At 54.5% G+C, this 23,360-nt stretch overlaps 5 protein-coding genes across 6 annotated transcripts in view; 2 read left to right on the plus strand and 3 right to left on the minus strand.

Moving 5' to 3' along the window:
* RTBDN (retbindin) lies at positions 1–2,875 on the plus strand. Its single transcript, XM_008711740.2, has 5 exons — positions 1–181; positions 934–1,000; positions 1,115–1,225; positions 1,765–1,861; positions 2,430–2,875. The coding sequence occupies exons 1-5, from the start codon at positions 13–15 to the stop codon at positions 2,655–2,657; spliced, it is 672 nt and encodes a 223-aa protein (XP_008709962.2). The 5' UTR covers positions 1–12; the 3' UTR covers positions 2,658–2,875.
* Positions 2,876–10,072: 7,197 nt separating this feature from the next.
* RNASEH2A (ribonuclease H2 subunit A) lies at positions 10,073–14,807 on the minus strand. Its single transcript, XM_040629244.1, has 8 exons — positions 14,573–14,807; positions 14,312–14,383; positions 14,071–14,197; positions 13,880–13,967; positions 11,698–11,835; positions 11,511–11,598; positions 10,409–10,532; positions 10,073–10,286 (listed from the first exon to the last, which is right to left on the minus strand). Exons 1-8 carry the CDS (start codon positions 14,697–14,699, stop codon positions 10,151–10,153), a joined length of 900 nt encoding a protein of 299 aa, XP_040485178.1. The 5' UTR covers positions 14,700–14,807; the 3' UTR covers positions 10,073–10,150.
* Positions 14,808–14,860: 53 nt separating this feature from the next.
* THSD8 (thrombospondin type 1 domain containing 8) lies at positions 14,861–17,428 on the minus strand. Of its 2 annotated transcripts, XM_040629246.1 has the most exons (3): positions 17,112–17,428; positions 15,770–15,975; positions 14,861–14,997 (listed from the first exon to the last, which is right to left on the minus strand). In XM_040629246.1, exons 1-2 carry the CDS (start codon positions 17,260–17,262, stop codon positions 15,776–15,778), a joined length of 351 nt encoding a protein of 116 aa, XP_040485180.1. In that variant the 5' UTR covers positions 17,263–17,428; the 3' UTR covers positions 14,861–14,997; positions 15,770–15,775. The 2 variants fall into 2 exon arrangements, 1 of the variants encoding a protein (XP_040485180.1); XR_005834621.1 differs by lacking the exon at positions 14,861–14,997 and having other exon boundaries at positions 15,912–16,024; positions 17,112–17,212.
* A 31-nt stretch (positions 17,429–17,459) lies between these two features.
* PRDX2 (peroxiredoxin 2) lies at positions 17,460–20,754 on the plus strand. Its single transcript, XM_040629245.1, has 6 exons — positions 17,460–17,605; positions 18,073–18,184; positions 18,273–18,426; positions 19,028–19,150; positions 19,318–19,448; positions 20,440–20,754. Exons 2-6 carry the CDS (start codon positions 18,082–18,084, stop codon positions 20,523–20,525), a joined length of 597 nt encoding a protein of 198 aa, XP_040485179.1. The 5' UTR covers positions 17,460–17,605; positions 18,073–18,081; the 3' UTR covers positions 20,526–20,754.
* Positions 20,755–22,882: 2,128 nt separating this feature from the next.
* JUNB (JunB proto-oncogene, AP-1 transcription factor subunit) overlaps positions 22,883–23,360 on the minus strand; it is a 4,060-nt gene continuing 3,582 nt past the window's right edge. The window contains exon 2 of the mRNA XM_040629248.1: positions 22,883–23,353. The gene's annotated coding sequence lies outside the window, so the exon portion shown is untranslated. The remainder of the gene's footprint in view (positions 23,354–23,360) is intronic.

Genomic DNA, 23,360 nt, shown 5'->3' on the forward strand with positions numbered 1-23,360 from the left:
TCTCAGGTGGACATGGCCTGCAGGGGCCACACTCGACCCAAGGGTCTGGCCTGGGCCCTAGGACTGACCCTGGCATGGATCCTGCTGGGAGCCTGTGGAGGAAGCCACCCACTCCCATCTATGTCCCAGACACACCAGAGGCTGGCGGCTGATCTTGGCACAGGCCAGCTGCACCTCACAGGTGAGTGCACTCCAGACTCTGCTTAACCTCCAACGCCCAAGAAATCCCACTTCACCCCAGCAATACCAGAATTTCCTTATGAGAGGGGCTTAGGGTGATGCATGGGTGGGGAAAGATGGGGATACAGGGCTTGTGCTGAAGAATGGTAGTTAAAGGGGTTCCCGGATGGCGCAGTCGGTTAAGCATCTGCCTTCAGCTCAGGTCATGATCCCAGGGTCCTGCTTCTCCCTCTCCCTCTGCCTGCCGCTCCCCCCTGCTTGTGCGCTCTCACTCTCTCTCTCTCTGTCAAATAAATAAATAAAATCTTTTTTAAAAATGGTAGTTAAAGTGCACAGATTCTGGTGTCAGACTGCCTGGATTCAAATCCCAACTCTGCCACTTCGTAACTGTGTGACTCTGAGCAAGTCACTTAACCACCCTGGGTTTCATGTAGACGTTTAAAAGGTAGAAAAATAATAGACCTACCTCATAGGGGTATTGTAAAGGAGGGTATGTAAGTATATGGAAACTTATACCAGTATCAGAGATGTAATAAATAATAAGCTGATTACGATAAAATATTATTACTATTATTTGAAATTGCATATGTGTCCCAAGAGACGTGTCTTTATGTAAGTTTAATGTTTGGGCAGCACTGACATAACTGGGGTTATGTTCAGGGGACCACCAGGCCTTGGTTCCCCAATCCTACCTGAGGATCCAAGACCCCAACTCACAGGAGTCCCCTTCTCCATGGTCCTGTTGTCCCTCAGAGATGGACACGCCAGAGGCATCGGACCCTGGGATGGTCCCAGAACGCTGTGGGGACCCGAGCCCCGGGTGAGTATGGTACTCGCCAGCATTTCCTTGTGTTCTTTGCTCCAGTTACCCCTGCCAGGGACCACAGCCCCTGCGCAACCTGACCCAAACGAGCCTGTCTTTCCCGATGTTCAGGTGCGAATCCTTTCTGGGACACCTCCAAGTTGCCCTCCACAGTCGCTTCCGCCTGCTGTTACTGGGGATACGCCAGGCGCAGCCGCTCTGTTCCGAGCTCTGCGATGTCTGGTATGGGAGGTGGGGCACGAGGGGCGTGTCCTATGGTTTGGGCGGGACCAAAAGCAGGATCTGCAGTTTGCTTCTCCTAGTGTTTGAAGGGCCGTGGCCTGCCTCCAACAAGGCCAAGGTCTAAAGATGAGGCCTAGTGTTTACAGGCCAGGTAGAAAGGGGCGAGGCCTCTAAAAGACCCGGCTTTTAAGATTGGCAGTACGGAGGCGTGGCCTTCCATGGACCAGGGCTTTTTTCAAGGGGCGGGGCCTCCTGATAGAAAAGAGGAGCTAAAGGGTGGGGAATGTAAGGGGCTGGCCTAAATTAGATAGTCTGAAGTCTGCAGAGATGAGGCCAGTTGTGTCAGGGCCCCGGGTATGTGTGGAGAATATAGGGCAGGGTGAAATCTGGAGGATGGCGTCCGTGGGGGCGCGGTCCTAAGAGGCGGGACCTGGATCTGGGGGCGGGACATACACGGAGCGAAGACTTGGAGAGCAGGAAACCCACTAGGACGCGACTGCGGAGACTTTACCCACCTTCTCTCTACACACCATCCACAGGTTTGCCACATGCGAAAACGATATTACCTGCGGCCTGACTTGGCTCCCACTCCTAGAAAAGAGGGGCTGTGAGCCTGGCTGCACTACCTATGAGCAGGTGAGCTTGAGACAGAAGTTGCGGGTGAGAGACTGGGACCTCTCGTTATTATGTCGTGTCTTAACCCGCCTAGGCCCCGGGGTCCGGATTGATACTCCAAGGCCTCTGCTCCGACCCTCCCCCCTTCCGCAGCCCAACCTCCATAGTGGGATACGTCTGCACGCTCCCTAGGGCCCACTGAGTCTGGATTTGGCCTCTCCAAGGGACCGTCTCTGCTGTAGGCCCATCCACAGTTCCCCCTGGAAGACCCAGAAGCCCGAATGACCCTCCCTAAGGGCCCAGCCTTAACCTGGCCCTCCCCTACCCCAACCCTGGGACCCAGTAAAAATAACTTGCCCTCCCAGGACTCCGCTCCTGTTATGGCCCCGCCCCCACACTCCCGGGAGGACCCAAAGTGTTACCCACCCCTAGACCGCGCCTCTACACTGGCCCTGACTTGCAAAGTCCGCGATTTTCCCTTTCCAAGGCCACGCCCCTCGGCACGCCCTGCCCCCCCCAGCCGGAAGGCCACGCCCCCAGAGTATCTGGACTCCGCCCACTCGGGTCCTAACTCCACACCCTCTCCCAGACCTTCGCTGACGGGGCGGACCTTTGCCGCTCTGTTCTGGGCTACGCGCTCCCGGTGGCAGCTCCTGGCGCCGGTCACTGCCTCAACATTTCCATCTCGGTACTGCCGGGTTCCAGACAGGAGCGGAAAGCCCGGGAAATCACCTTCCCGCGTTCCCGCCGCTCTCGCACCTCGATCCCAGATGCTGCCGGCAGCGGGAGTGGCAGTGGAAGCGGCAGCGGCCCCTAGGGGGCGCCAGCCCTTGGATGGGAGATGAGACCCTTCCCCCGAACCCGCCCCTCAAGACACCCAGAGCTCCACCTCTCTCCCGCTCTGCCTTCTAGTTTTCAGAGTCCTGTCCCTTCTCCCTGGAGACCCAGAGATTCGCCCTTCTCCAGATGATTAGAGAAATAATCCAACTCTAGCTCCTCTTCCTTTCTCCCCCCTGAATAAAGTAGCCAACTAGAGCACTGTGATGTGGCCGCTTCTTGGGGAACTGGGTGGCAAGAATAGCTGCCAGAAAGTGATAGGTATCTCACTTCAAATCCTCAGGTCCCAGAGTTAGCAAGTGATGCACACTAGCATGTAAATGACAGGCTTATATTCTGAGCACTTTCACAACTGGGAATATCCAGGTGTCAGAAATGAAGAGGGGTCCAGAAGACGGGCTGACAAGGGCAAGAGGTATGCCCCCCCCCCCACTGTGGGTCACCAGGCCCACAAGGAAGCTCCTGGACTTGTATGGACCTCAAGGCAACTTCCTTCCCCTCTGTTTAAGCCCACCCAGCAGTGGCTGGCATGATGTTCCTTCATTCCCTCCTCCCTTTCTTACAAATTCCAGTCCTCGACCTAAGACAAAGGACTTGACTCAGATTTAAAATTGGGGATGTAAGTGCTACGCCCGATCCTCCTCCTATCCAAAAGCCTTAGTACAGCCTGTTTCCTCACCAGTAAAACAGGGGCAATGGGCCTTTTAGTTCTGTTCAATAGAACAAGATTGATGGATGGCTCCTGTGCCCAGACACCGCTGTGATAGACGCCTGTTCTCTGCCCTCAGGGAAGATGGGAACGCCTAAGAGAAGAGCCTTACTGGAAGAGTAGCAGATAGGCCTTTTTCAGCTGTGAGAGACAAACTCAGTTCAAAGTACCTTTAGCTGACAGTGATAAGCTTCAGGAATGGCGTATCTAGGTCCTTAAATGATGTTAGGAATCTATCTATATCTTTTTCTTGGCTATACTTTCGGACAGGATCTCCCCACAACAGCAAAGATGAACCAGCAACTAGCAACTAGCAACCTATTTCTGCTGAAATAGCAACCTATTTCTCTATAAATCCAGCAGTTTCCAGTGCTGGCACTCAATGATCCTGCCTTGTCATGAGCCCATCACCAAACCAATCATTGTGCCCAGAGGGATGCTGTGCTCTTGCTGGCCCGATATGGGTTAGGGGCTTGTGCCTGAAGGCTCAAGGTGGGGTCAGGTCCATCTGAACCGCATGGACTGAGGATGGTGGAAGAGTGGTCCCAAAGGAAAATCAAGTGCTGGGGCCAGAAGGGAAAGGAGTGCTGGGGAGGGAATCAAGATATGTTGACCATAGAGACGTGTCTGCGACCCTAACTCCATAGCATGTCCACCTAGGTTCACAGCCCAGTTCTACCATTTACTCCTGCTGTAACTTTGCGGATGTTGCCCCGTCATTCTGAGTCTGTTTCTTTATCTATCAAATGGGGATGATAATTGTTCCTCTCCTAGGGTTGCTGGGAGAATTAAATGAGTGAATGCAAGTTGTTCTGATTCTACATCGTGTGTGGCAACTCAAACTTAGTGGTAGAAAACAACCACAATCATTATTCCTTCTGGGTTCTGGTGGTGGGTTTTGTTCACTTAAAGACACTGGCTGTGGCTGAAGTCACCTTAAAGATGTCTTTGTTCACACATCTGGTGGTTGGCACTGGCTCTTGCCTTGAACCTTGGCTGGGGCTGCCGACCAGAATCGCTACACGTGGCCTGTCCCCGTGCTTGGGCTTCCTCACAGTATGACATCAGGGCTGCAAGGGCAAGTGTTCCAAGACAGTCCGGTTGAAGCGGTCTCCTGACTCTCTAGCCTTGGAAATCAGTGTCGTCTCCACTCTCTGTTCACTGATGTTGTGTCACCAGAACCAGCTCATATTCAAAGGGAAGCATTCAGACTCCACCTCCTCATGGGAGGGAGTCACATAAAATACTTAGAAAGTGCCTGGCACATAATTAATACTCAATAAATGTAGACATCATCCGTTGTCATTGTTGCGGTCATATACTGTATTATTGTGACAAGGATAAGCCCGCATTCAAGGACGAAAGCAGATAAGCCTTTGAAGGATGTCAGGGCAGGGGACCAAGTGATAGGCAAGGGCATTTCAAGTAGAAGGCCTGGGTATTTCAGGTTCTGGGAACTCCCAGCGGCTCAGTGAGCCTGGAGCACAGCATGGGAGATGGGGTCAGATCACAGAAGGCCTTGAACACCAGGGAAATGGCCTTGGCCCTGATGATAAGGGGTGCGAAAGCCATGGAAGGTTTACACAGAGAAAGATCCATCAGACTGGCACTTTTTTTTTTTTAAAGATTTTATTTTATTTTATTTTATTTTATTTTATTTATTTATTTATTTGAGAGAGAGAGCAGGAGTAGGGGGAAAGGACAGAGGCAGAGGGAGAAGCAGGTTCGCCGCTGAGCAGTGTCTCAATCCCAGGACCCTGGGATCATGACCTGAGCTGAAGGCAGACACTTAACAGACTGAGCCACCCAGGGGCCCCCAAACTAATACTCTGGCTGGCCCTTGAACGTAGGAGGGGAGACAGTGAGACTGGAGATAAGGAACACCAGTGAGGACCTTGGGACAGGAAACAGGTGGGCAGAGATGGGTGAAAGAGAATCAGAGGAATAATCCACATGGTGGTCCTAAGGAGAGCAGGATCATGTGCAACCTTCCAGAAACGGGTAATGTTGTCAACTTCACTTATTATTTTTTTAATTTTAAAAAAGATTACAGAGAGAGAGAGAGAGAGAGGAGGGGCAGAGGGAAAGGGAGAGGGAAAATCCCCAGCAGGCTCCACACTCAGGGTGGAGCCTGACGTTGGGCTCCCTCTCATGATCCTGAGATCATGACCTGAGCTGAAATCAAGAGTCAGACACAACCGACTCAGCCACCCAGGCGCCCCCAGACTCCACATTTCTTTTCTTTCTTTTTTTTTTTTTTAAGATTTTATTTATTTAGTTGACAGAGAGACAGCCAGCGAGAGAGGGAACACAAGCAGGGGGAGTGGGAGAGGAAGAAGCAGGCTCCTAGCTGAAGAGCCTGATGTGGGGCTCGTTCCCATAACGCCGGGATCACGCCCTGAGCCGAAGGCAGACGCTTAACCGCTGTGCCACCCAGGCGCCCCCAGACTCCACATTTCTAATAGATGAGCTTGATGCTACTGATCTGGGGATCCTTATTTGAATATCCAGGGATTCAAAGACATTTGTTAGAAGTAACATTTGTGGGTGGCTCAGTCGGTTAAGTGTCTGCCTTCAGCTGAGGTCATGATCCCAGGGTCCTGGGATCGAGCCCCACAGCAGGCTCCTTGGTCAGTGGGGAGTCTGCTTCTCCCTCTCCCTCTGCTGCTCACCCAGCTTGTGCTCTCTCGCTGTCAAAATAAATAAAATCTTTAAAAAAAAAAAAAAAAGGAAGAATTAACATTTGCAAATTACATCTTTAGGGTGCCCACTAGCTTCTGCTTATGGCCAGCTGTGAAGAAAGGGGGATAGTTTATCTTGTCCAGGCAAATTCCATCAGCAGTCAGAAGAGTCTATAAATTCAAGATAAACTGTAAATCTAATAATTCTGAGGGGAAAAAAAATAAATCCAAAATTTAGGTATAAATTTATAAATTTACAGCACAGTAAAGGACGGGGCAGAATTATTAATGGAATCTGGATGGGTAAACATTTTGCAACCACAACGATAACCAGAGGCTAAAGCTTGAATACAAGGTGCCCCTAGGGTGGGGACATGGGGAGGCCACAGCTCCTCCCCAGGGTCTGCCTTTACTACCCCAGCCCTCGGGCCTTCGCAAAGCAGGTCTTCTCATCTCCAGGTATCTGCACTTTACTGTTCCCACTGCCCAGAGCTGTCTTCACCCTCCTGTTCTGTTCTACCCCTCACCCTTCTGATCTTGGCCATTCAGCTCCTCAGGCTCTGTGAGCCCTAGAGCAGAGCTGCCATCCCCATCAGGCACTCCTGAGGTCCCCTAGACCTCAATGTGTACTCAGACACCTTTTGTAGCTGGTCAGCGCTGGCTTCCTGGCGCCCAGCACGGGACCTGTATGGAATGGAGAGGTATTCAGTTATGGGCTGAATTGTATCCCACTCCCCAAACTCATGTTGCAGTCCTAACCCCAGTACCTCAGAATGTGACTATATTTGGACAGGAGCTTTAAAGAGGTAATTAGGGGCGCGCGGGTGGTTAAGTCCGTTAAGCAGCTGCCTTCGGCTCAGGTCATGATCCCAGCGTCCTGGGATCAAACCCCACATCGGGCTCCCTGCTCAGTGGAGAGCCTGCTTCTCCCTCTCCCTCTGCCTGCTGCTCTGCAGACTTTAGCTCTCTCTCTGTCAAACAAATTAATTAATTAATTAATTAATTTAATTAATTAATTAAATACCTAAAGAGGTAATTAAAGTAAACTAAGGAGGTGCCTCGGTGGCTTAGTTAAGCGTCTGCCTTCAGCTCAGGTCATGATCCTGGGGTCCTAGGATGGAGCCCATCGGGCTCCCTGCTCAGTGGAGAGCCTGCTTCTCCCTCTGCCTCTGCCCCTCCCCGCTGCTCACTCTCTCTCAAATAAATTTAAAAAATAAATAAATAGGGGCGCCTGGGTGGCACGGCGGTTAAGCGTCTGCCTTCGGCTCAGGGCGTGATCCCAGCGTTCTGGGATCGAGCCCCACATCAGGCTCCTCCGCTATGAGCCTGCTTCTTCCTCTCCCACTCCCCCTGCTTGTGTTCCCTCTCTCGCTGGCTGTCTCTATCTCTGTCAAATAAATAAATAAATAATCTTTAAAAAAATAAATAAATAAAAAATAATAAATAAATAAATAAAAAAATAAAATAGGACACAGACACGCAAAAAGGGAAGATCTTGTGAAACACAGGGAGAAGATGGCCATCTACAAACCAAGGAGAAAGGCCTCAGAAGAAATCAACCTTGCCAACACCTTCATCTGGAACTTCTAGCCTTCAGAACCATGAGAAAATAATCTGTTGTTTAAGCTACCCAGTCTGTGGCACTTTGTTATGCAGCCCTAACAGACTAATACGTGCTCCATAAGCAATATTCCCACAATGCCCTGGGCTTCTGCCGTTATGTTTCCTAACAAGTGAAAAGCCATCCCCTTTCTTCTTTCTATGAAATTGCCACTGCTCGAGTCAAGGAGGGGTCAAGGGTGAGGGAATGGGGGGGTGGGTACTGGGTCTCTTCCTACTCCTAGGTACCAGTTCTTAACTTTTACCCCAGATGTTCTATTCCCCCTGACAGGGATTGCTTAGGGCATAGACATGTCCTACTTTCAGCCAGGAAGCGACACGGTCGCTACTTGGGGATGAGGCCTTTGGAGGTTGAGATGTGATGTCTGGAACTGTGGCAGCCATGGTGGGACCATGAGAGGCAAAAAACACCAAAGATGGCAAAACAGAAGATGAATTTAAAAAATAGTGTCCTTGAGGGGCACCTGGGTGGCTCACCTGGTTAAGCATCTGACTCTTGATTTTGGGTTAGGTCATGATCTCGGGGTCATCGGATGGAGCCCTGCATCAGGCACTGTGCTCAGCGCAGAGTCTGCTTGAGATTCTTTCTCTCCTTCTCCCTCTGCCCCTCCCCTCCTCCCGTGCTCGCTCTAAAATAAAAAAATAAAAATATTTAAAAAAAAAATGGTGTCCTTGGTGTTGTTGAGCCACCTGACTTCCAAACTTCTCACAGAGTGAGATAAACCTGTCTTGCTACTGGAAGGCTGTGAGGGAAATTAAGTGCTTGCTTACATTGCTGGTGGGAGTGCCATGGAATACAAGTCTTCACAGAGAGGAATTTGGAAATATCTCCCCAAATTACAAACCACATAGATCCTCTAACCCAGCAAGTCCACCTCTGGGGATTTATCCTACAGACAAAACCGCCTGAGAAATGATGGCCCAGTCTGGTCATTCTCTGCCGTACATGTTTCACTGCAAGCCGGGCCAACAATTCAACGTCTCTTAAGAAGCATTAGGGGCGCCTGGGTGGCGCAGCGGTTAAGTGTCTGCCTATGGCTCAGGGCGTGATCCCGGCGTTATGGGATCGAGCCCCACATCAGGCTCCTCTGCTGTGAGCCTGCTTCTTCCTCTCCCACTCCCCCTGCTTGCGTTCCCTCTCTCGCTGGCTGTCTCTATCTCTGTCGAATAAATAAATAAAATCTTAAAAAAAAAAAAAAAGCAGCATTAAATAGGGGCACCTGGGTGGCGCAGTCGTTAAGCGTTTGCCTTCGGCTCAGGGCGTGATCCCCGCATTCTGAGATCAAGCCCCGCATCGGGCTCCTCCACTGGGAGCCTGCTTCTTCCTCTCCCACTCCCCCTGCTTGTGTTCCCTCTCTCGCTGGCTGTCTCTCTCATCAAATAAATAAAATCTAAAAAAAAAAAAGCATTAAATAAACCACAGGATAGTTGCGCCGAGCTCTGCAGCTAGAAAGGGAATGAGGAAGGTCTTTAGGCACCCGTTTGGAATTACCTCCAAGATGTGGTGAAGAGTAATGAATGTGAACTATCTAGACTAGAGTCTGTTTCCATTCGTAAAACAAAAACAAACTTTAGGAAAGTATCCACACATATATTTTGTAACACACCAGGCTATCTCCAGAAGGATCTAAGAGGTATCTGCTGTGCCCTGAATCTCTGTGTTCCCCCAAAATTCATGCTCACATCCTAATTCCCAAAGATAATGGTATTAAGAGGTGATTAGGTCAAGAAGGGGATTAGTGCTCTTATAAACGGAGGTTCCTCGCCCCCTCCACATGTGAGGACACAGTGAGAAGTTGGCAGTCTGCAACCTGGGAAAGGGTCCTCACCAGAATGTGACCATGCGGGTGCTGTGATCTTGGACTTCCGGCTTCCAGAGCTGTAATAAATCACCCAGGCTGTGGTACTTTGTCATAGCAGCCCGAACAGACTGGACACCTTGGTAAGCCCGCCAGCAATCTGGCGGCACAGTGGGAGGGAGGCTTCTCAATGCCTTCCCTCCTAACTCTGCATCCTACACATATATTATGCATTTGAAAAATAAAATAGGGGTGCCTGGGTGGCACAGTCGGTTAAAAGTCTGACTCTTGGTTTCGGCTCAGGTTGTGATCTCAGGGTCGTGAGATCAAGCCTTGCGTCGGGCTCCGCACAGCACAGAAGTCTGCTTGAGATTCTCTCTCCATCTCCCTCCGTCTCTCCTTGCCCCCACTCCACGCACCCACGCGCGCACACACACTCTCTCAAATCAATAAATAAATCTTTAAAAAAATTAAATTAAAACCAATCAGCCAGCACCCATCCTGTTCATGTTCCAAAAGCCCGTAGCTGGGTCCAGCTGCAGACCACACTCCCAACCCGCTTCCACCGCACAGTGCAACCAAATGCTTAACTTTCCTCAAACAACTTTAATCACAAGTCGGGGGAGGGTGGAGGAAGGCACGTGGAGGGAGAACAGGCCGGCTCCTAGAGAGTGGTGGCGGACTCCAGGCCTCGCTCCTGGAAGTACCGGTGTGGGAGGTGGGGGTGGGTTTGGGGGCCTTTGCTGAAGTAGGACATGATCCTCCCAGGGCCCTCCTGGTGCCCTGTCGCCGAGTCCTCCCTGCGGGAGAGGTGGTGACACTGGCCACTTTGGGCTGTTGGCCGGGGGGGGGGGGGATTTCCAGGGAGGGCTGAGCCCTGGCCTCCCTCCCTCCCTCCTCACAGCACCTCCGGGACACCCACCACAGAACGCCTTCTGCCTCCTTCTCCAGGATGCTCTGGGCAGTGCGCCAGCTGAACCGCACAAACTGGGGGAAGCCGAACACAGGCTCCACGTGCTTCCTCAGCCACGCTTTTGTCTTGGGATCTGAGGGACAGGAAGGGTGGGGTGGGCAGTGGCGACGGCCCCTGAGCCCAGGCACAATGTCCGAGTTCCTCAGCCTGGCATCTGAGGTCCCGCCACCTCACGTCAGGCCACCGGCAGACCAGAGGCCCCTCCCACTGTTCGGGATCCACTCCCTCCTCAGAACCTTTGCCCAGGCAGCTCCCCGACTCCACCTGCTGACAGGTGCCTCTGAGACATCCTTTCAACCCTCAAGGACAATGGTCATTAAATGAGCATTTGTGAACCATGGTGTTAATAATGGCCATCATCCCCACAAAACTAGCTCAGCGGGGACAGGGAGGTCCTTGTTCATCTTGTTCGTGGCTATATCCCCAGGGCTCAGACCCGCAGGGTACATACCAGGCCCTCAGTAAGCACTGAATGTGACCCAAACGGTCTTTGGCCTGGACCTGGTTTCCTTACTTTGGCCTCATCTAAATTCTAGTCACAGACGTGCTGTGTCTCCCCTTCCAACTGCCCATCCCTCCCTGGGCCTTAGAAGGACCAGAGGGTTCCTTGAACCCAGCCACTGACTCTTGAAATCTACTCATGGTGGGGGGTGGGCACCCAATCTCCTACCACACAGACAAGGAGAGTGAGCCTCATAACTGTGAAGAAAACAACAGATTTAAGCTGGGGCTACTGGCCATGAGCTGGCACCCCTCACCCCGCCCCGTTCCCCTTAACAAACAGATAGGTGCCCACCAAGGGTGTCAGGCCCTCACTGGGGCTCCAGAGAGGCAGGAGAGAGGGAGAGAGAAGGGAGGAGAGAGCCTGCCCGCTGGAATCCAGCTCCGCCACAGGCTGGCCATAAGCAGGTGGTGGCCCCTGTCTGAGCCTCAGGCTCTTCCACTGCGGAGCCGATGAGCGCCAGGCAGAAAACTGTGGAAGCGTGCTCAGGCCTGCCTTGTCAGTGCTATAGCCAATACCACTGTCTCAAGGTGGCTCCAGTCTGCTCACCATTGGGGTAACCGGAGCCATAATCGGCATCCAGGTCCTGCAGTGTTTCCACAAAGTGCCAGTTCTTTACAGCCTGGTCACGGGCCACCTGTGGGCAAGACAAAAACTTGGGATGTCCCTCCCCAGACACACCTGTCCCCTGCCCAGGGGGATGCTAGGAGCTGGCCGTGGCCAGCAGGAGCCAAACCTTGGCACAGATACTGGCAGCGCTGACCACAGGGTAGAGGGCATCCGCCTTGGCCTTGACTGTCACCTCGATGCCGGGAAAGCGCTCCTGCAGCCGCTCCTGGTAGGTCTCTGGCGGCCCCACAGTGTCCACAAATACCTGCCGCGGTGACAGAAGTGTATTCGTTCAACAAACATCCAGAAAAACCACTGTGGACATGATCTAGCCTCACAGCATTTACACTTGCTGCTCTTGTGCCTGGAACATTCTTCTCTCAGCTCATCCCCAGGCTGGGCTTTCTTGGGCATCTCTGCTCGGAAGGCCCCTCCAGAGGCACCTGGCTGGCACGGTTGGCAGAGCGTGCGACTCTTGATCTTGAAGTCATGAACTTGAGCCCCACATTGGGTACAGAGATTACTTAAAAAAAAAAAAAAATAAAGTCCCCTCCAAAAGAGGCTGTCCCTGATTGAGCTGAATCCATTCTACACTCACTGAGCACCTACTGCATACCATGGCTACACCAGATGCCAGGAATATGGCAGTAAACACACCAGACAAAAATCTGTCTTCATGGAGTAGACACCGTGGTGACGGCCACAGACAAAAACAGTATAAATAATAAGGACAGGGGAGAATTGGGAGGGATTATCATTTTATTTCTTATCTACATATTTTCTTTCTTTTTTTTTTTAAGATTTTATTTATTTATTTGACAGAGATAGAGACAGCCAGCAAGAGAGGGAACACAAGCAGGGGGAGTGGGAGAGGAAGAAGCAGGCTCCCAGCGGAAGAGCCTGATGTGGGACTTGATCCCAGAGCACCGGGATCACGCCCTGAGCCGAAGGCAGATGCTTAACCGCTGTGCCACGCAGGCGCCCCTATCTACGTATTTTCTTAAGTAAGCTCTACGCCCAACGCGGGGCTTGAACTCATGACCCTGAGATCAAGAGTCCCATGATCTACTGACTGAGGCAGCCAGGCACCCCGGGAGGAGTTATCATTTTATTTTTTATTTATTTTTTTTTAAAGATTTTATTTATTTATTCGACAGAGATAGAGACAGCCAGCGAGAGAGGGAACACAAGCAGGGGGAGTGGGAGAGTAAGAAGCAGGCTCCTAGCGGAAGAGCCTGATGTGGGGCTCGATCCCAGATCGCCGGGATCACGCCCTGAGCTGAAGGCAGATGCTTAACCGCTGTGCCACCCAGGCGCCCCAGGAGTTATCATTTTAAACAGCGGTAGGAGAGATTCGAAGAGGTCACCCTGAGGTGATGACATTTGAATAAAGGCCTGAAAGAGGTAAGGGAATGAGTCAGGTGGAGATCTCAGAAAGAGGACTCTAGGCAGAAGGAACGGCCAGTGCAAAGGCCCTGAGGTGGGTCCATGCCAAGTATGCTAGACAGCAGCAGGGAGGCCTCATGGCTAGAGCAGAGAGATGAGGTTGGTGATGTCCGTTGCCGTTTTCCTCAGAAATCACCTTTATTATTTGCTTACCAGATAACCATCTGTGTCCCCTGACTTGGCCATGAACCCCAGGGGGCAGCGCTCTTGTCTGTCTGCTCCAGTACTGCACCGTCAGCACCACGTTCCAGTCCTGGACCTCAGCCATCTCCTCAGCAAGGTCTCCCTTGTTACGTTCCCTATCTCAAGTGTATTTATCCTTGCTATTCTCTCAAAACAGCCTGTTCTTTGCCGCAGAGTACTGGATGCAATGCTAACTTATATTTCCCTCTGGTAATTTAATCTTACTTTCTCCCCCAGTTGATACTGAACTTCCCAGATTTAGTTTTTACTGGGATCAAAAAATTAAATGTTGAGATCTGTGTTTCAAAAGATGACCGTCTGCTGCATGAGGAACAGACCGAAACGGATGGGCCTCAAAGGGGGGGGGGGGCAGGAATTCAGGAGAGAAGGGTGTCCAGGGCCAGGACAGAGGCTTTGGGCAGGTGGACAGATGCGGATGTGCTCTGGACTCTGAGCCTTTAAAATACAGAGATAAAGTTAATGAGAGTGGAGCTGGGGGCTCCTCCTTGGTCCTGGGTGGGGCACACATTTAGGATAGGAAAAGTAGTAGAAAGTCAAAGGAAGCAACATATATTCCTGAGGTAACCCAGACATGTCTGACCCTGAATCACCCACTGCACTTGTATACCCCCTTTTTATCCTGCGGCGATCAAATGTGGGCAACCCAACAGTCAGCTCACCTGGGCAACTTTCACACCCTGATCCAAGGCATACTGCACCAGCCCAGTGGCTGTATCATGGGATAGGGAATTCAGGTTGTACTTGACCCTGCAGTGGGAGACAGAACCCAGTAAACCCCGATCCAGACACCGATCCCTTCCAGCCCATGCTGCCTGCCCCTCCACCCTGGCCCCTTCCGGAGGCCCCTCACCGCCCAAGCATGCTGGTAGAGATGAGGTTTGGAGACAGCACGTCCAATGCCCAGCCCACAAAGTCCCCGTCCTCCTCTATTTTCACAAAGAGCCTGTCCCGCTCGCTCTCCGATAGGGTCTTTGAGTCTGGGAAGAGGGTTGGGAGAGAAGGGGAGCGACTGGTTCTCCCAGTTCCTGTTCTCCCCCTCCAGTTTGCACCCGCCCCGGAACCCCCTCCCGAGACTCACCCCTCGAGCTCACCTGCCACTTTCAGGGCCTCCAGATCTGCCAGACGGGACAGGGGGCAATAACAGATGGCGTAGACCATGGGGCCTGGAGAGGCGGGGGTCCAACCAGTGAGCCCGTGAAAACCGCTATCCCTATCCCATCATCACCGCTCTCTTCGGTGCCATTGCCACTACCACCCCCTTCCCCAGGTAGGGTACAATCCCAGTTTCCGTTCCAGTGCAACCTACATTCGCCTTATCACCCCCCTCCCCCACCCCAGTCCCGGGAGCGCACCCAGCACCGGGCCCCGGCCCGCTTCATCGACGCCCAGGACGCAGGGCTCCTTGCGGCACACCGCGGGCACAGGCGAGCTCAGGCGACAGCGGCCCGTACTGTCTCTGTCCAGCTCGCTGAGATCCATGCCGCCTCTGCAGCCGCCACCAGCAGCGAGAACGAGGTCTGCAGGCTCAGGTCTAGGCCCGCGTTTTCCGCGGGCCCTGAAACGGCTCTCGCTCCCGACCAATCGGTGCCCAGGACACGCCCCCGACGCTCCTGCCGCCGTTGACGCTTGCGCAGGCGCCACCGAAGCTCCTGCCGTGCGGCTTCCTGGGAATTGTAGTTCCCAAGGCCGACAGCCAAGCTCTTCTTTGGGGAAACAGGGTGGGCGGGGTCGCTTTCCAAGCTCCGCCCCGGAGTCCCTGACGCCCCGCCCGTCGGGGCTGGTAGGAGGATGGGGAAATAAAGGGGAAACTGACGCAGGCCCTGGAGAACTTGGCCCAGTCAGAAGCCCTGAAGGTCAAATACCATTATATTGCCAGAATACTGCCAGTGTCCACATCACTGGGCCCCTGTCCATCTGAATGCTGGCTCGTTGTACTCCCTGTCCCTGCCACTCTACCCAGTCTAAGCCCTCTGGACTAGGTATTCCTACTTCCTCTGAGCTCCGGACTTCAGATTTGGGGTCCAACTCTCTCTCTCTCCCTCTCGGTACCTCACCCGCCCTCGCCCCGCCCCCCACTCTGCTTCCTAACCTCTAACTGAGGCTAAGCCTCCCCCACCAACCCCCTCCCAACTGCGATCCCAGATCTCAACAGACTTCTGCTGAGAGTCTGCGCCCACCAGGCAGCGCTGTTCCCCCCAGTTCAGGGTTCATGTCCACCAATTCTCGAGTCTCAGCGGGACTCACATCCTCAGCCTGGGGTCCCTGAACCGCATCAGGCTCCTACCCCTTCCTCAGGGTCACAGTTCCTCCATCTCTGATTCCTCCTCCCTGCCCCTCGCCATCTTTCTTCCTTTCTCCCCGGATATCAACGGGGGCTCATGGCTCTTGACTCATCTCTCCCCTCCCCACCATCTTCTAGCTTCAGCCCTAAAGGCCCTCCTCGCACCCGCCCCCACCCGCGGCCCTCCCCTCTCCCCGCCCACCCTGGGGACTCAACCCTGCACTTGACAGCCCGCCCTGGCCCCGCCTCCTCTGCGCTGGTCTCTCACCCGGGTTCAGGGCCTCCAGTCGCAATCGGATGGTTTGCAGGATGAACAATCCTGTTGCCTGCAGGGACGCACCTGCACCAGATTCTCGCGGTCCATGAACACCGGGCCCGGTGCTGTGCCCAGGACCTCGCGGCTGCGCTCCTGTTTGCCCAGGTCGCAGAAACAGCGCCACTTTCCCCACGGGCCAAGGATCGAGTCCTCCACGTCTAGGGATGGAGGGCCAGGTAGGGGGGAACCTACCCCCCATGCCCTCCTCTAGGAAGGGAGGAGGATAAAGACACTAACAACAACAACTCCTGTTTGCTGGGCTCTGCCTCTGTGCCAGGCACCCCCCCCCCATAGATAATCTCATTTAATTTTCCTATCATTCCCAGGTGGGGAAACTGAGACCTATAGAAAGCAAGCCACCCTTTGAACTCATACATCTGGTGTGTGACCCAGAGGAACTGCAAACCGACACTTCCCACCTGCGCCAGCCTGTTCAGTTGGGCGTGTGATACAACACCCTTGGTGGCCACCATCTGAAGCCCACTCCTGTCTTCAGGGGTGTGATAATGGGCCTGTTTGGTAGGCATAGTGCCACCTAACCAGCAGGGCTGCCAGGTGGTAAATTAAGTGACATAATTGGCATAATATAATGAAGGTCCTGAAAGCCTCTGGCGATGTGCTAGCATGTAGTACAAAAACAATTATTATGACCCCTTTTCCAGCAACTACAACCTTCTGAGTGTTTATCGGGGGCTCTTTACAACATTCTTTTACGGACTCCTCCCCATGCTCCTAGGAAACAGGTCTTATCCCAACTCTGCAGCTCACAAAGTCCTAACACTTCACGCCTTGCCAAGCCTCAGCCAAACAGCACTGTCCTCTCTCTTCTCCTCCGTCCAGCCCTTTGGCTTTGGCACCTGCTGTTCCAGTTCCCTGGCACACTCTTCCCCCTAAATTTTTGCATTTTCAGCTTTTGCTGGATTCCGGCTGCATTGGTTACCCATCCTCGTCAGTCTGGCCTTCTCTGACTTCAGACGTTTACCCGTCGCCTCCTTCCAGTATCTCCACCCTTCCTAGCACACATCCACGAGTTTACGGATGTGTCTGCTTGGGGATTTATTGCCTACCCATGTATAACCTCTTCCCCTGTAAGTACCTTAAAAGTCAGTCTCTATTTCAATTTACAGAGAAGAAAACTGAGCCTCAGAGTAAAGTAACCAGCCCAAGGGGGCCACGCCAGTGAGCAGATGGGGAGAGATTTGAAGTCCCTGGAGGTGGGTCTGTTTGCAGCCAGCTGGCGAAGCGGGGCAATGGGGCACCTTTCTGCACCATCACACCCGCAGCGTGCGGTTACCTTTCTCCTGATGCTGCAGCCGCAGCTCCTCCCAGGTGTCGCCCCCGCTCTTCTCACCAAAATAATGGTAGTCGCGGGAGACTTGGGCAGGGGTCCCCAGCAGCAGGAGAATCAGAGGCGGCAGGAGTAAGTCCGCTGGACTCCCGGCCATGCCGGACTCCAACCGACCCGGGCGCGCTCCGAGGAGGAGCCCCTCGCGGGGTATGTGGTGCCCGCACTACCCCCACCAGCGGTGGCAGTGGTCGGGGCCCGCGGCTCCGCGACCCCTCCCGCCTCTTGCAGGCGCGTGTCCACCGCCTGCTTCGCTCCCCCACCCCCCGCCCTGCGGTTGCAGTGGACCCGACCGCTCCACTCCGTCCGCCCACCTCCCCCCCCGCCCTATGCGTCATGGTTCGGGCCGCGCATAAAAGGCACCCAGGCCCTTGGTGCACTTGGTGCTGAGAACGCGTGTTCGCGCGTCTGCTAGGCTGTGCGTGACGTCCTTGCCCACGCAGGTATGGACACCTGGAGGGCACCGGGCTCTGAGGACCCCCTTGGAGCAGCTCCGGCTGGGCCCAGACATCAGCGCTGCAGCCTTTGTTTTCCGCCCGCCGTAGTGGCCGCCTTTGTCCTTGCAGGGGGAAACCGAGGCCTTGGCCTTGCAGTACAGGCCGCATCGCCGAGCTCCCCACCCCTGCTCGCGGGGTCTCCTCTTGGAGCGGTGGGCTTGCGCCAAGGCGCTCAAGCCCACACGCTGACGGGGGGCCCTCGGCGGCTGCAGCCCGGCGGCTTTTGCGGGTCAGGGGGGCGGGTCTCCTGCAGTCTCAAGGCCGCGCAGAGCGGGTATCGGGAGGGGGTGGGGGTAGTGCTGCGGCCTCTGCCTCTCTTCCTCGGTAACCAGGCCCAGCACGCAGCGTGACCTTGGGAAGGGAGGACAAAGGGTCTTCCCCGGGGGGAAGACTGACCGGGCCGGGGGTCTCAGCTTTCAGTCATGGCCTCTGGCAAGGCGCACATCGGAGAGCCCGCCCCGCCCTTCCAGGCCACCGCCGTGGTGGACGGCGCTTTCAAGGAGGTGAAGCTTTGCGACTACAAAGGTGAGGGCGGCCGAGAACGGGCCCAGGTGGGGGTGGGGCCCAGACATTAGAGGCCTAACTCCTTGTCTGTCCCCGCTCTCTCCCGCAGGGAAATACTTGGTCCTCTTTTTCTACCCGCTGGACTTCACCTTTGTCTGCCCCACGGAGATCATCGCTTTCAGCGAGCGAGCCGAGGACTTCCGCAAGCTGGGCTGTGAGGTGCTGGGGGTCTCTGTGGACTCTCAGTTTACCCACCTGGCTTGGTATGAGCGGGGACCAGCGGGGAGGGAGGAAGCAGCCAAGCCTACAGCCTCCACGGGATCCGAGCTGTGTGTTCCTGTGGCTCAATGTCTGTGCCTCCCTTTCCCCACCTTGAAAATAATAGAATTAAGGATGCCCAGGTCCTTAATGATGATGGCAGTAATTAGCATTTGAAAACTAGTTGCTCAGCCCAGAGAGTTGGAGATGCTATCTCACTTAGGGCAACACAACCTCCCTTCCAGTAACTATTTTAAGAAGGTGGAAACTCCAGTTCTAGACAGTGAAGGGCTGGGCCCCAGCACACAGAGCTGGGGAGAGGAGGATGGGGACTCTGAGGCAGGCTTTCTGCCCCAAGATGTGGGAGGTCACCAGCATATGTGAACACCCTTTGCTGCACCTGGCTTGGCTTAGTCTTCCCAACTACGGGGAAGAGTCCCTGCACCCTCTTCAGGGTGGGGTGGGTGGGGATCCTAGAGCCTTGCTCTAAAGCCTCTTATCTCTCAGCTCCAGCACCCCCTCTCCAGCCTTTATCACAGCCCCCAGGGTGAGGACCCTGCTGTGTCAGGCATCTTGAGGTCCCAGACCTGTCTCTTCCACCCCTAGGATCAACACTCCCAGGAAGGAAGGAGGCTTAGGCCCCCTGAACATCCCCCTGCTGGCCGATGTAACCAGAAATTTGTCTGAAGATTATGGTGTGCTGAAGAAAGATGAGGGCATTGCCTACAGGTACTGTGGGGCCCTCAGGGAGCCCCCAATCCTCAGGGTGAGGGGACAACGCTTGGGCAATGTCTAACCTGCCCGCAGCCCTGTGGCCGGTAGGGAGTTGATACTCCCTCCCCCAGCCCTGGCAGTGGGAACTCCCAGCTCCTCACCGTGAGCCCTGATATCTTCAGGGGCCTCTTTATCATCGATGGCAAGGGTGTCCTTCGCCAGATCACTGTCAATGATTTGCCTGTGGGGCGCTCTGTGGACGAAGTTCTGCGGTTGGTTCAGGCCTTCCAGTACACGGATGAGCACGGGGAAGGTGAGCAGACACACGTTCAGCTGTGTTCGTATGTGGGTACATACTCAGCCCTCATGCAGGCGTTTACTGCCTGCTCTGTCACTTGGATGGGATGGATGTGAGGGCCCCAAAGAAGATTCCGTTCAGGGCCTTGTCTGCAGGACTTTTCTAGTCTGGTGGGGGAGGTACCCCAGTATGAGGGTGGGGAGCTGGGAGATAACAGATCTGCAGAAGGTATTGGGGAAGGCATGTACCAAGTCAAGCTTGGATAACATCAGCTGGATCAGAGTACCTTCTCATGTGGAGGACCCAGCCTGATCACAGGCCCTTGATGTCCAGTGGGTCTGTGGCTGAGGGAGAAGCAGGATTAAAGGAGCCAAAAAGAGGGGCACCAGGGTGGCTCAGTCAGTTAAGAGTCTGACTCTTGGTTTTAGCTCAGGTCATGATCTTAGGGTTGTGAGGTCGGGCTCTGCAATCAGCAAGGAGTCTGCTCAAGATTCTCTCTCTCCCTCCCCCTCTGCCTCTCTCCCCACCCCCCACCCCCCACAAGAAGAAATAAATCTTTTTCAGAGGGGCGTGGGTGCCCGGGTGGCTCAGTCACTTAATCGTCGGACTCTTGGTTTTGGCTCAGGTCATGGTCTCAGGGTCCTGGGATCCGGCCCCTTGTCAGCCTCCACTCTGTGGGGAACCTGCTAGAGGATTCTCTTTTCGTCTCCCCTGGCTGCCCCCCCCCACTCCTGCACTCTTCATACACATCTGCGCTCTCTCTCTCTCTCTCAAATAAAAAAATAAATCTCTAAAAAACGGTGTGGGGGAGGTAAAAAAGAAAAACATCCTGTGCCTAGGCTTGAAGGGCTTCTCCCCATGTGCTGTATGGCCTTGGGGCTGTACCACTTGGCCCTCGGCTTTTTCTTCTGCCACTCAGGCTCTTGCTTTGCCTCTGTTCATCCCCTCATACCGCCCTACCTTGAAGATGGTAGCCTCACGTGTGCATCCCTGTGTCTTCCCACAGTCTGTCCCGCTGGCTGGAAGCCAGGCAGTGACACAATCAAGCCTAACGTGGATGACAGCAAGGAGTACTTCTCCAAACACAACTAGACTGCAGACAGGTGGAAAGCTTGGGCTGTTGGCCTCCACCTACGCCTCTACCTGGATACCCCATGCTGACCCAGGAAAGGCCAGACTCCATAGTTTGTGACCCTGGAGGGCTTGGCCAAGGCCTTCTCATTCTCCCAGCTGGGAGCTGGTGAATGGTGAGCCCCTCCCTGGACCCATCTAGCTGGGCACAGGCCTAGAGGTGACCAATAAAGTATTAGGACAGACATGAGTCTGCATTGGTGTGGTGTGGTCTGTCCTGGTGTCCTTGCCACCTCCACCTTCTCCCTGGGAAACTGACACTGTAGTTACCCATCTTCACCACAAGGTGGGAGCCTTACCTCATGCTCACTCCTTCCTCTCTGTCCTTGGCCAGAGGGTGCTTTCCATGGTGGGGGTGGGAGATGGGGTAGGCTCTTGGCCCCTGGCTGGGAGCAAGCCCCAGGATGCCCTATGTCCTGAAATCTGGCCACGCAGGGCAGCACCCACACTTTGCCATCAGCCAGCCTGTGTTCAAATACCATTCAAGAGCTGTGATTTTCCCTGGGTCTCTTCAACAGTCATGAGAATAAAGACAATAACTCATATCACCATGCACATTAAATGCAAAACAGTATGTGAAGCTTGGGGCCCAGTTAATGGTTATTAGGACGGGTCCCTAGGGCTGGAAGAAGAGGGTGGGGACCCAGTCCTAAGAGCAGAACCAAGAGCGGGAGCTTGAGCTACATGCACAGTCCCTGCTCCAAGCTCTGCCCCACTCTAGGTTGGAAGGGCCACCCACCTGCCCCTGGGGTAGAAGGGTGAAGGTCGGGCCGGGAGGCAGGTGTTAGGAGCCAGAGTGTTCCCAGGAGTGCGGTTTGATGCTGTGCATGTTTAGGCAAGTGGTTTTGCCGCTCTAAGCCCCCATTTCCTTAACACAGGACTGACATGCTCATTTAATCCATAGGCCCATTATTAATATTGCTATCCAGCCTAATAACCCTCCAAAACACTCATTTGGGCCTTGGCATTTTATCTACACTCCTTTCCCAAGGCCCTTCGTGGTCTTCCCTGACCTCATCTACCCACTCCTGGTTCACTCGAATCCAGGCACACACTGGTTTCTTGCTGTTCTTGTCCTGGCCACAGGAACTTTGCATGCACTGTTTCCTTTTGCCCAGAACGTTGTTTTCTCAGAGCCTGGCTTTAAATCTGAAAAGTCGCATCATTAAAGGTCCACGTTTCCAATCCATTACCCAAAGCATCACTACCTCATCACTACCTCATCACTACCTGCCTCATCACTACCACTTTGACCTGTTTTTTTTTTTCTCTTGCTAGCACTTACCACCATCTCCGAATCATGTTTGTTTATTGTCTGTCTGCCATGGTCCAGGCAGTGTCTCCAGGGCTAGGTTGCTCAGCATTTCATAAATGAATTAATGAATCCTCTGTTCTGCCCACCCCACCCCTGCTGTTTCTCAGCCTGTGTTTTTCTCTGCCGTTCTGGGGGCTTCCAGCTCCGAAGCCAGCTAGACCCGCTCCGGGCGCACCAGCCGCCCCCCCACCAGCCCCAGCTGCGGCGGGGGTGGGGGGGGGCGTCCCGCGAGAGGGCGGTGACGGCGCCCAAGCAGCCGCCCTGGCAGGACCAGACCTGGCAGTCGCCCTGCTCCCAACCTGGCACCCGGGAGGGGAAATTGGCAGGCGGGCGCCGCCCTTCCTGGCGGCGGTGGAGGGTACCGCGGCAGCAACTAAGGCTGCAGCAACCCCCCGCCCGGGTCAGGTCAGACGGAGCGCGCGTGGGCGCGACGGGTCTGGGACGCCAACCCGATGGGGCAGGCTCTGGGTTGGCTCCGAGACCCAGGAGCATGGCCCTCTCACCGCGGACGCTCTGGACCCAGGCCTGGGGTTTTCCGGGCCCGGGCAGCCGCCTGCCTGGGAAAATCCCGGCCCCCTTCCCGGCGCCGCAGCCCTGCCCGGCAGAGCGGGGGAGGGGATTCCCGGAATCTGCCCGGAGACCGCCGTCGCGTCACTGGACAGAATCGGCCCATGTAGGGGCAGCGCTTCCGCTGCGTCAGCGGGGAAAGCCCCAGCGCGCGCGGCTGGGCGGGGCTGCGCCCGCGCACTGCGCGCCTCGCCCCAGGCATCCTGCCCCCTGGTGATGGGCTGCTGGGCAGCGTCCCCGCCCTGGACCTTCCACCCCCCAGGGATCAGGGGACAAGAGAGGGGTTGGACGCCCGGACTAGGGCTGCAAGATGCTTAGGCAGAGCTGGCGATGAGGACACAGATACTGGAGCAGAGTCACAAACAGGAGTAGGGTGGGGGCAGCCCACTATTTTCCTCCCTCCTCCCGCCCGGCTTGGAAAAAAAGACAACAGAAATTAATAAAGAACCATTTTTTTTTACTTAAATAGATTCAATAAAAAGTCGGAACAACAAACACACACACACACACACAAACACATCTTAAAATAAACTCTTTAGAGACCAAGTGCGTGTTTCTTATCCACAGTACGATGCAGAGGGGGGAGGGTAGGGGGCGGGGGTCCCTTCCCCAGTGTCCCCGCGGGCTTGAGTACCGGGCGGCGGGGCCAGCTCCGCCGCGATCGCCCCCTCCTCCCCTCCCTGTTAAATACACAAATATATTATATTCAATATGAATCGAGTCTGTTTCCAGCAGAAAAAAAAAAAACATACAAAAAAAAAAACGTGGAAGGGGGGCTTGTAAACGTCGAGGTGGAAGGACTGAGCGCAGAGCGGGCGGGCAGGAGTCCAGTGTGGTTTGCGGTGCCCCGGAGGCCGGTGCCCACCGCCTGCCCCCTCGCCCCTTGGGAGGCGTGCGCCCAGTCGTCCTGACTG

This window comes from Ursus maritimus, unplaced genomic scaffold, assembly GCF_017311325.1.
Source record: "Ursus maritimus isolate PB19 unplaced genomic scaffold, ASM1731132v1 scaffold_14, whole genome shotgun sequence".
NCBI lineage: Eukaryota > Metazoa > Chordata > Mammalia > Carnivora > Ursidae > Ursus > Ursus maritimus.

Excerpts from the sequence above, each read along its gene's own strand:
- RTBDN (XM_008711740.2), top strand. The coding sequence starts at position 13 with ATGGCCTGCAGGGGCCACACTCGACCCAAGGGTCTGGCCTGGGCCCTA. Across the intron at positions 182-933 it reads AGGCCAGCTGCACCTCACAG|AGATGGACACGCCAGAGGCA; the intron begins GTGAGTGCACTC and ends GTTGTCCCTCAG. Across the intron at positions 1,862-2,429 it reads GCTGCACTACCTATGAGCAG|ACCTTCGCTGACGGGGCGGA; the intron begins GTGAGCTTGAGA and ends ACCCTCTCCCAG.
- RNASEH2A (XM_040629244.1), bottom strand. The coding sequence starts at position 14,699 with ATGGATCTCAGCGAGCTGGACAGAGACAGTACGGGCCGCTGTCGCCTG. Across the intron at positions 10,533-11,510 it reads TGGCTCCGGTTACCCCAATG|ATCCCAAGACAAAAGCGTGG; the intron begins GTGAGCAGACTG and ends CCTGTCCCTCAG. Across the intron at positions 10,287-10,408 it reads GAGGCAGAAGGCGTTCTGTG|GGAGGACTCGGCGACAGGGC; the intron begins GTGGGTGTCCCG and ends CCTCTCCCGCAG.
- THSD8 (XM_040629246.1), bottom strand. The coding sequence starts at position 17,262 with ATGGCCGGGAGTCCAGCGGACTTACTCCTGCCGCCTCTGATTCTCCTG. Across the intron at positions 15,976-17,111 it reads GCTGCAGCATCAGGAGAAAG|ACGTGGAGGACTCGATCCTT; the intron begins GTAACCGCACGC and ends CTCCATCCCTAG.
- PRDX2 (XM_040629245.1), top strand. The coding sequence starts at position 18,082 with ATGGCCTCTGGCAAGGCGCACATCGGAGAGCCCGCCCCGCCCTTCCAG. Across the intron at positions 18,185-18,272 it reads GAAGCTTTGCGACTACAAAG|GGAAATACTTGGTCCTCTTT; the intron begins GTGAGGGCGGCC and ends TCTCTCCCGCAG. Across the intron at positions 19,151-19,317 it reads GATGAGGGCATTGCCTACAG|GGGCCTCTTTATCATCGATG; the intron begins GTACTGTGGGGC and ends TGATATCTTCAG.